This window comes from Crocuta crocuta, unplaced genomic scaffold (genome assembly GCF_008692635.1).
Source record: "Crocuta crocuta isolate KB4526 unplaced genomic scaffold, BGI_CrCroc_1.0 scaffold37, whole genome shotgun sequence".
Classification (NCBI taxonomy): domain Eukaryota; kingdom Metazoa; phylum Chordata; class Mammalia; order Carnivora; family Hyaenidae; genus Crocuta; species Crocuta crocuta.
The window spans coordinates 634192-645704 of NW_027532040.1; the positions used below are offsets into that span (position 1 = coordinate 634192).

Genomic DNA, 11513 nt, shown 5'->3' on the forward strand with positions numbered 1-11513 from the left:
CAACATTCATATTGAAACTAAACTTGTTCATTTATGATGTAACTTATTTCTCTCTTCAGTTGCATAGATAATCAAAGTAGTTATCTGAAGTCTAATTTTTTCAAAATATGGTTGAATTTAACCCATTGATGGAAAATTTAAGAGGTTAGCAAAAATCAACAAATCCATTTCCTGAGACTCAGTTAGCTATGTATAATTAACAATAAAGAGTATTGCATATTTTATAATTATTTCTAAGTTATGTGCTATACTTCCTTTATATCATGAAAAGGTTATCATTTATAAACTATGTATGTATGTATGTGAACACATTTTTTTTTTTTTTGAGATTCAGTTACTGGTAGGCCACTGGATAGTGTCCTATTTATATAATACACTTGATGTAAAACTCTCTGGCTGCCCCAAATTCTAGACTATTAGAGCAGCCACAAAACTTAAAGGCCTCTCACTCTAACCTCCTCATTTTACTAGTGTGAGAATGAAGGCCATCAGTCAAGTGGCTCACCCAAAGTTGCCCAGCTCTTTAGAAAAGAACAAAACTATAAGGTAGGAGCAGAGTATTCAAAGAAAGGTTTGGACCTCACAAAGAGACCACCCAAAAGCTAAAGTAGTTCCAAACTAAAAAGGTCAGCTTTCCAACAGTGAGAGAATATAAATTATTAACAGAGAAAATAAGGAAAAATAATCTTTCGAGGAAGTTTTTTGGTGTTCTAGTCTAGATCTAGAATCAAAAATCACATACCACCTGCCCAGGAAGTCCATGTACCTGATTCATACTAAAAGAGTGAGATAAAAAGAAAGAGAGAGAACAACTTAGCATCTCGGGATGTTTTATACAATGAGATCAAAGTTAAATGGTTAAATGGTGGTGAACACTATTGGAAAGTATGGACGTACGCTTTATATGATCTCTATCTAGTTCAACACATCAGTTGTATCCTGGGAAGCTTACCACATTTCCAATCACAAAATCCTTAGAGAATGTAGGCCATTGTGATCAAATTGCTGTGTGTCCTAAAATAAGTGCATCCCTTCTGCTTGGTCTGTGTCATTCTCTCTCACTTGCTCGCTACCACTCTCTCATGTTCTCTCCCTCTCTCTCTCCTCTCTCTCTCAATATATATATATGTATACACACACAAAATAAGTAATATATAATATATAGATGCAGTAATGTCCCCAGGTAAAGCATAAACAAGCCAAGCGATACAGTAATTTATTATTAATCTTTAATAAAAATATTTAAAGTGTGTCTTTTTATTTAGGACTCGAGAAGCTTGCACTAAAGGGGAAATCATTGTCCCCTTTAGCAAGTATAACTGGAGTATCGCTCTTTTTGATTATATCCATGTGTCTTCTCTTCCTATGGAAAAAATATCAACCGTATAAAGGTAGGTTAAAATTAGAAAGAAAATTTACCTATGGTTTTATATATGTGCTAAAAAGTACCTTATTTTTTTTTTTCTCTTGGTTTTAGCTATGAAACAGAAGCTACAAGGCAGGTAATGCACATATGTCTACAAAGATAATTTTTTTCTTGCATGTTTTTTCCTCAGTTATTAGCAGTAACAGAAATGTGTCTTTGTCTTTTCAGACCAGAGACAGAATACAGGAAAGCTCAAACATTTTCAGGTAATGGCTATGCTGAAAGGGACTAATGTAATGTTAATGTGTATTAATTAATATTGCTCATTTTAATTATTATATATAACGCACTGTTGATATAATAGAATTCACATAAGCTAATACTGATATAATACAAACAATCCCTTACCTTTGAATAGTGCCCTCATTTTATAAAGTGCTATCCCTTGTATTGGTTTTATTGTAAGTCATACAAATCTGTAAAATAAGCCTGAAAGGCACTGAACACTATTTTATAGGCTAGAAAATCAAGGCTCAGAGATTAAGTCACTTGCCCACCACCACTGAGCTCTTTTGAATCCTAATCTATTGATCCTTTTATTATTTTGAAAATGCCCAAGACCCCCTCACTTTATTCATTCCTAAAGCAGAGACAATGCTGGCAGCTCCCTCCCTGGGAGCAGTGGGCAGGGAGGTTTGATAGGTTTGCTGCTTCTTTGTCCCCAGCTGGCCCCCTCCTCGCTCGTCACTACTGACTCCCTACTGAGTCAGTTATGCATTAAGAATGGGACGACCTCCCAGGCCTTGGAGTCACTTGGAGCTGGGTCGCAGTGCCCTATATGCCACTTTTTCTCAATGTCACCTTGGGAAAATTAATTAATTTTTCCTGACTTCAACTTCCCTCATCTATATAACAGAGATAATTACTGCCCCCACATCAGGGCTGTGATGAGACTTAAATACACTGATGTAGATGGAGGGCCTAATATGCCAGGATGCTTACTAAATGTGGGTTTGCTTCCTCTTATCAAGCCCCAGAGACCATCTGGTTCCTCCCAATCACCCCACTCCCATCATTTTGCAGATGATAGTTTGAGTGATTTTGATACTGCATTGTATTACATTTTGTATATATGGGCAGCTACAGTAGTACATTATGTATAATAATTAAAAAAGTAAATAATATACATTATACATTATCATTGATATTATTGGTTCTGGTGGTCTCTGTTTTAGATCTGACAGGGTGCAACAGACAGTATGTGTAGATTAAGAGATGCTGTGATTCCCAGGCTGAAGTCTTGGTGTGCTAAGTCTTTGTTACTCAGAGTTACAGAGGACAAGCCTGCCCACATGAGTTTGTTTGAATGTATATAATACACCATTCCCACATCAAGCTTTAAGAATAATTGTCCCAATTCAGTTTCAATTCTCAGCTTCAGGAGTGACTTCCCACACTGCTTAGTTGACAATATGACTACAGGGTTTTAGGAAATGTTAATTGGTTTTATACACATACCACTTGAAATAAACAATAATAAGTTTTACAAAGGCTTAAAAAATTGCAATAGCAGATGGAGGTATTTGATTTGTGAGTAGTATTTGTTTTACATTTCAGGCCATGAAGATGCTCTGGATGACTTCGGAATATATGAATTTGTTGCTTTTCCAGATGCTTCTGGTGTTCCCAGGGTTGGTTTTCCTAATAGCTGATTAACCAGAGGTGTAAGCAGCATTCAGTTAAGTGCTTGGGCAGTGTGGTCAAGGGTCTGCACTACCTTCAGCAGAGTTTGCTCCCTCTATAATGAATGATGTTGCTGGATCTGAGGAGCTAAAGCATCTTTCGTGGCCTTTATAAATAAGGCTAACATGAATTAGGAATTTCACTAATTCGTTAACATTCTTTACCTGGTAAGCTCAGTGAAGAGAAAACTAACTAGTTTGAAGTTCAAGAGAAGTGAACAAATAGGGGATCAGGGGACCCTGATTTAAATCATTCTGCATCACCTTCATGGCTACAGCCTGTCACTTCCCTAACTCTCTCTCTCTGTACCTCAGTTTCCCCTTCACTTCCCCTCATGTTTTGCAAAGACAATTGATCATACCCTTATGCTCTTCAGAAGAAAGGGACCATATAAACCCAAACTACGCAAGTACACATCTTTATTTTTATCCTAAAGTGCATGAGATGCAAAAAGGAGACATTTTACACTGTTGAAACATTTTTTTCAGGGTGCAAAGATAATGTCTTTTAAACCAATCCGTTTTGTTTAACAGACATAAAGAATGTTCTCTAAGCTAATCAACTCATTACTATCTTTATAGATTTTTGTAGGGTCAGTCTTCCCTCTGCTTCCTTGTTCCCCTATAATAGTTCACTTAGGGAAGGGGCCATAAACAGACTACTCGCTTTGGGCATTATCATTTCCTTTTTTTTTTCTTCTTTTTAAAGAACTATTTGTCATTAGAGATTAGTTACCTCATCTGTTCAGTGACTTCTATCAATGTGTATTAATTTTCCTAGCCACAGACTTTATTTCACAAATGCCATGTGAGTAATAGAAGGAGACTGGATTTCATGGTCCTGAGGGCAAGTCGGCAGCCCCAGCTCCCACATCACAAGGCTCTGCACTGCCCTATCCAGTCTCAGACAGCATTGACTCCCCTTTCACTTCTACAACCAAAAAGACGAAAATAAATATTTGTAGGTCAATTATTTCAAACAGCTTCTTACCACAGCAGAAAGCACCCCTCTCAGGTGTGGCTTTTAAATAGGAGAGCAGGAAACTGAAGACTTAGAATTGAATTTTTGAAGCTGGTTGTTTCTTTATTTAAAATAATGTAGTTTCGGGGCACCGGGGTGGTTCAGTTGGTTAAGCGTCAGACTTTGGCTCAGGTCTTGATCTCTGGGTTCCTGAGTTCCACCTGGCATTGGGCTCTGTGCTGACAGCTCAGAATGTGTCTCCATCACTCTCTGCCCCTCCCCCACTTGCGCGCACATGTGCGTGCGTGTGTGTGTGTGTGTGTGCGCTCTCTCTCTCTCTTTCTCAGATAAATAAAACATTTAAAAATTTTTTAATTAATAAAATAATGTAGTCTTTATTCCTAGGAATTCATTACAAAGGAGTGAGATCTATGTAAGAAACTTTAAATTTAGCCTACGATTAATCAGTACTCGGTTTCAAGGTGCTATTGGGAGGACCTCTATTTACTCAAAATGCTATAATCCCCACGAACATGGGGCAGAGAAATGAACATGCTGACTACATATCAAAAGCAGCACTTACTTCTGTCATAAGTACAATAATGTAATTTGGAGCCGTACCTATCTTCAAAGCTTAAAATTCCTGAGGAATCAGTGAAGGTTATTCAACTGGTGGTGCCAGGTGCTTTGGGAAGAAGTAAGAAATCAACACCAACAATGGAAGGAAAAGCACTAGGAGCAGGACGTGTGTAGGAGAACCTATGTGAGAAGAAGCCAGCATGGCCGTTCTGTGTGAACATTAGCAGCCAAATACAATGGCTTTGAGGAGAGAAGGAAAAATAATATTCAAACCAAGATCTCAAAACTGAAGTTAAGAAGGGAAATAAATTCAATTACTAACTTTTTGAGTTTTTAAAAGTTTTTTTTTTCCATTCAACCATCCTTGCATGAATAATTGGCAAGTAGTGTCAAAAAGCTGAGATGTAATATAAAAGATAATCATATATGCTCTCTGATTCTAAAGCTGTCCTGATATCTTCTCTTTTGCTATTTTTCTATTATATTTCCTTTACAGTACTGCCAGCTTTTTTCTTAAATGAAGAAAAAAAAAGCGTTAGCTTTTGTCAAGCTCTTCCTCTTCTGACTTCATAGCTATGCTGCTACACAAACTACCATAGGGTAAGTGCAGGAAACTGTAGCAAGGAGAAAATGAACATCGTAGGGAAGATAACCAGATCTAGTTCTCTAATCATCACTACCTCCAATTGTTTTCAACCATGCAGTAGAGTAGACACACTATTTACTAGTCTGCTAATTCTTTTTTGATGTGCCACATTTTCTAGATGCCAAGTAGGTCGGTTCCAGCCTCTGATGGTGTATCAGGACAAGATTTGCACAGTACAATTTACGAAGTCATTCAGTACATCCCTGCCCAAGAGCACGACCGGCCAGAGTAAGTATGAACTTGTATTTGGTGATGCTACTTTGGAGGGGCTCAGCATTCAGTCCCTGCTTTCCCCAGAATTTACTGAAAGGCTCAGAAGAAATATATTAAAACAGGAAACTACAGCTTCTGTACACTTGAACAAACTTCCCCACCAGAAAATAATTTTAGGGCAAAAAATAAACACACAAGTATGTCCTAGGATTGTGCACTTGGACCAGTGGACTAGATGAAGAGCCTGGAATCCAGTGTTTCCCCCCAGTGAATCTACATCTGGGTATGAAAGAGATTTTCAGTCCTATTTGCAAGACATTTTTGGTTATCTTGATGATTTTCCAATGACTGTGGTGGTTTTAGGGCCAATGATCTGTCACTGCAAATAGGACCAGGAAAACAAAACAAAACAAAACAACTACAAAATATGCACAGGACTGTCACCATCAAACGCCCAACCTCTTACAGATTCGAGGCAGTCTACTCTCAAGTGAGCAGAATCACAGCAAGGACTGGCCTCATGCCTAGAGAGGATAAAACCTGAGCTGAGGCCAAAGCCAGGAAACTACTTATCCAGTTAACCTCAGGGCTGACACTAAGGAGTTGCCCTCCCTTCCCAGCCATGGAGAAACTAAGCCTACAGCTCTTTTGAAATAATGAAATGAACTTCCCTTTTTTGTGCTGTAGCTGCCCACAGGCATAACTGCCACAAATCATCTTCCATCATTTCTTTATTTGTCATTTATTGACTTTGAAAAGAACATCAATAACCACACGGCAGGAACTTCCCCTCTGGCAAAAGAAACAGTGCTAGCAAAGTAATTCAGACACACCTCTGGATAAATACCAAAAATAACAGCTAGCAGTGGATGAATGCATGGGAAATCATCTTAAGGGGAGGAGACCCAGTCCTGGGAGTGGGAGGGGGGACTCTGCAGTCATTTAAGGGCTAAGTGGCAAGACACCTCAGAGGACCCATCAGTGCATTCCTGCTTGACCCAGGGTGCCTGGAGAAAAGGGACTCAAGTACTTTAGAAGCAGACTCTGACAGAGCTAGAAACTTCCGGTTTGAAAAGAAAAGAAGATGTTTTAAATAATCGTATTATCCATCTAGTAGAACACAAGAAGTGGAATATTATTCCATGACAGATTAAAAAAAAATAAAAATAAAAACCTACCTCTCTAAAATGATACCTGACTCTCTTTACTTCTGGAATAGAAAATTAAGGAATATTTTTCTTTGTTAAATACAAGGAACAGAAAGAATTTTGAGAGTATGTCTGCTTCCTAATTTTAAGATTATATACAATTAAAAATTTTATCCTATTTAACTTCATTGTTTTTTCTATATGCCTTTCATGCTGCATTATCTATTTTTCCAATTAGAATGCAAACGAAACATGAAAACTTGAGGTTTATCTTTTAAAGCTCCCCAAAATAAAATAAATGCTGAGTTAAAACTGTAGAATATGGCAGCTACAATTTCAGAACACAAAATAAAATGATTAGGTTGGTTTTGTATGTGGAAAAAAACCCCACGATTCTCTAAGTTAAAAAAGAAAATCACCCTCTGAAACTAGACTGCTTTCAGACATGAGCAATATCCTTAGAGTTTCTTGGGAATATAAAACTTTATTTCAGAAATAAACTTGGGAGGTTGAAAATAAAGCAGAAATGCATTTTTATTTTTCTAGCACATGAAGGAGCTATTGAGGACATGCTCCCTCGAGGGGCAGCAACCCCAGAACCCAGGTTCACACCGCCTGTCCCCCTCCCCATCTCCACGGCTGCTTTCAGCTCCTTTCTTATCGTCCTTATCTTTCTTTACTTCCCTTTGTGAGTCTTTGTCTTCCAAAGACTCCCTCTTCCTTTACCTCCATCCTTTGATGTCTGCCCTCTCTGAATCTTCCCTTTTTTTTTTTCTTTTCTCTCTGGAAGACTGTCTCCTTTTCTCTAAAATCTCTTTTAAAATTTCCTTTTTCTTCCTCTCTTCCAACTCATACTAAAAGGGAGCCAACATTTTTTTAACTGTTATTTTCCTTGAATACAGATTTATTTTACCTATTCTAAATTTTAACAATGAACAAGTAGAGTGTTTTGTTTCATTGGAAACTGTCTTACACTTATTTTATTTATAGTCAACCTACAAATATTTCCAGAACAGTAACTATCTGTTAGGGATAGAAATTAAGTAAGGCTCAGTCTTTTAAGGATTCCATAGTTTAGTAGGCTCTTGTTTGCTTATTTTATCTAAAGACTGGTGGTTCTTAGTAGAATAAATATTCCTCAATAAAATAAGTATTCCCTAACCATGCAGAGGCTATTTTTCTTTCCTGACTGCCTATGGCTTTGTTCTTTAAGTCCAGTTAAACTCAAAGATCAATTTTATGAATAATGCAGTATTACAGGTGGTTAGTGAATCTCTCTCATCCCACCATTTCCAAAGTGAAGGTGCCAACTCTGGGTAAAGAAAAATAACTTACTGCTTTCTTGTACCTCTGTTTGACAGTTGCTTCTGTAATAGGAAAGACAGCCAAAAAATTCTTTCTTTGGCTCTTAGACTATTCTAACAGCATTGTTTTCCTTACTGCATGTGTCTGTTACCTAATTGGACTGATGTTTAACAAATTGGTAAGTTGACCTGTTTTCATATTTTAGTATTCAGCTGTTATTTGTTTATTGAACTGAAGGCTACATTTATTTAAATGCTATCTGTTGACCTCATAAAATGCTCCAGGCACCGTTTGTTTTAAACCCTTGACTGGCTATTGGTTATCTTAAAATCAGGACATTTGAGTAAGTAAACCTTTTACTAAACCTTTACTTTCAAAAGGAAATTATCTACAGAATTCAGTGATTGCTTACTCTTTATACTTACTGGCTTATAAATGTAATTTTCCTAAACTAGTTCAAAAGCACTTGTTATTTGCAGCTATTGAAAGGAATAAAAGAATTTAAGGTTCTACCTGTGGAACTGAAAATCTGTAGAATATTTTATATATCTTGTAACATCTCTTTGCCAGGTGAGCATTCCTGGGTAAAGCTGTGCACTGGAGTGAAATAATGAAGGAACATTTTGAGGAAAAAAATGGAAATGTATATTAATCCGGCATCGGTGAAGAAATCAAGCCCAATACCTCTTATTCTTTACTCCTTTTTAATGCAGAATAGAGTCATTTATAAAACTGGACTGAAGGTTTTCCAGCAAACACACAATGCATTGTGCAAAGGAGGAACATGGTAGGAAAATAGTTCTCAGTGCACAGTCTTTATCATGCTGACTGTGAGGAAGAAAAAAGATGGGACTTTCCAATTACTCTTTTCATATCAAATTTCTCTAAACATCTCAATTAGTTCTAATCTATACTTCCACTTTCAACAACATGGACTATCCTATTTGAGTTACAAATGTGGAAACTTTATGTTTATAAAATTTCCAGGAGGCTTTATTTTATTAAATTCTCGTTCCTGTTAAATTACTATACTAATTTTTTAAAATATTATTCCCAAATTTCCTTCTTGTTGTTTGTACCACAAAATAAGGACGGCCATCAAAACAGCAATGTGTGCCTTCTCCTAGGCTGTCAATTACCAATGGTTTTTTTGAAAAGGCACAAAACACTAAAGGAAATGACATATTAAAGTCCTATTTTTATTTTTGTTCAAGGAAAGATGGATTCAAATAAATTATTCTGGTTTTGCTTTTATATGGCCTGATTCTTTGTCTTGCAGGGCAAAAATTTTATATAAAAGTCAGATTGTACAATTAGATTTTTTTATCTTTATTTCTCAATGTGCAATAAAGTATAAATGGTAGAGAACTACTAAAATAAGAATCTTCTCTTTCATGGCTATTTTTTTTCCAGTCTTGAAATTTTTACTTTATTACATTATTGATTCTGGGAAAGATCTCCCTCCTTGTATATTGCTGTGTTAAAATAAATCAGAAAGAGAGGTGCCTGGGTGGCTCAGTCAGTAAAGTGGCCAGCTGTTGATTTCAGCTCAGGTCATGATCAAGCCCCACATTGGGCTCTGCCCCTGTTGGTGCAGAGCCTGCTTGGGATTCTCTCTTTCCCACTCTGCCTCTCCCCTGCTTGTGCTCTCTCTCTCTCTCTCTCTCTCTCTCGCTAGCTCTCTCAAAATAAATATTTAAAAAATCAGTTAGAGACCAAGTGGTAGATTCAGAAAACACCAATTTATAACCTCCAAGTGAAATAACTGATTCAGATAACAATCATCATGAGGTAAGACTGCTAGATAAACGGTACCAGATAAAACTATGAGATGACCAAGCGTCAGGTTGCAGAAACTGTGAAGGGAAGGTGGTCTGCAGCCTAGAGAGAAGTAAGTGTACAAAGTAGCACAAGGCAGCTGTGTAGCGTGCAAGAGGCCCAGGGAGTGGGGACAGTAAGGTCACCTGAGTGTGGTAGATAGATCTTTAAGACAAAAGACGGATATTTGTGTGTAATGATATTGGCTACAAACACTCTGACCTGGCAGTGCCACACTTTAAGATTTCATTCTGGCCAAACAAAGGTAACAACAATCCAAATATTCAACAATAGGGGATTTTTAAATGACATTAGATCCATAGAGTGGTTCACACTGTAACTATTAAAAAAGAAGATGTACGTCTGTATTTACTGACTTTAAACTCTATCTCATGACCTAGTATTTTACACACAAAAAAAAGAAAGCAAAAGTGCAGCATTTCTTTTTCAAAGTGTTTCAAATGAACCACTATATTTACACTGTACCTTCCGTGTTTTCACAGAAGCCGATGCTAAAAGGAAAATTAAGACTAATTATTATGCATTTTTGCACATTATGCATTTTTCTGCTGGAAAAGTCCACCAGTCCCACCACAAATATGTTCTTTTGCATTTGGTAAAAATTGTTTTTATCTAATTAGAAAAGAGAGTTATGCCCATTGTAAATATACATATAATATGTGTATACATACATACTTGGAAATGCAGAAGGCCATCCATAAGATAATTAAAATCACCCTAGAAAGTAAATCTTAAACATTCTCACAAGAACAGCAAAAAGGAAAATTGCAGCCATGTGAGGTAATGGCTGGTTTACTAATCTTACTGTGGTAAATTATTTCACAGCATATGCATGTACCAAATCATCGCACATTAAACATTCACCATGTTATATGTCAATTATATCTCAGTTAGTCTAGAAAAATAATATAAAATCACTTGTATTCTCACCTCTCAGAAATAACCTATTAACATTTTCCTAGATGAGTGATGCATGTATTCATTCATACACCTTCCAGTTCTGGAAAGGATTTATGGTTTATATGATTTAGTTCATATAAATGCATAATGTAACAAGAATATAAGGTTGATACAGGAAACAAGATAAAGGAATCATGTGAGTTTACAAAGGCAAGTTGAAAGCGGAAATGCGGTTGATAACCAGCATGATGAATTCCCCTTCATCTCTGAGTATTGTTTTATACCACCAAGATCACACAGTATACACAGGTAGATGTCTGAGGGGGTATTTCTAAACGAAATGCAATATGTTACTGTCGAAGCCAAAGAAAGGTTGCAGTCTCATCACAGGGCTGGGAGAGAGCAGGTCAGCCTTCCCAGCCACTGCTTGTTACATGTCCATCTACCTCTCCCCTCCTTTCTCCATCTTGAATCCCCTCCCTTCCTATGCCCCCTGCATCTATTTCTTGAAGAGCAGATTGGTTACAACGAGCTGGAGCTGTATCTCTGTGTTCCCCTTCCAAGACCCAACCCTGGAACACTTTAAATCATAGACCATCTTATACAGGCCTTTTCTCGAATAGGTAATAATACACTCACATGATTCACAAACCAAAATCCTATAAAAAGTATCCACCAGGACAGGTGTTTGCATTCCTTTTTTTATTTTTTAGATTTTTTTTTTTTTTTTTTTTTTTTTTTTTTTTTTTTGATAGTTTATTGTCAAGTTGGTTTCCATATAACACCCAGTGCTCATCCCCACAAGTGCCCTCCT

The 11513-nt window shown here is 36.9% G+C and overlaps 1 protein-coding gene across 4 annotated transcripts in view; it reads left to right on the forward strand.

Moving 5' to 3' along the window:
- HEPACAM2 (HEPACAM family member 2) overlaps positions 1-9214 on the forward strand; it is a 42107-nt gene extending 32893 nt beyond the window's left edge. For 2 of the 4 annotated variants that reach the window (XM_077776219.1, XM_077776217.1), the window contains exons 5-10: positions 1266-1391; positions 1478-1502; positions 1595-1632; positions 2984-3057; positions 5413-5522; positions 8531-9214. In XM_077776219.1, the coding sequence (XP_077632345.1) occupies positions 1266-1391; positions 1478-1502; positions 1595-1632; positions 2984-3057; positions 5413-5522; positions 8531-8534 (377 nt within the window). In that variant the 3' untranslated portion in view covers positions 8535-9214. Of the gene's footprint in view, positions 1-1265; positions 1392-1477; positions 1503-1594; positions 1633-2983; positions 3058-5412; positions 5527-8530 lie in introns of those variants that run through there. The other 2 variants (XM_077776218.1, XM_077776221.1) reach the window with 1 other exon arrangement.
- Positions 9215-11513: the final 2299 nt, after the last annotated feature.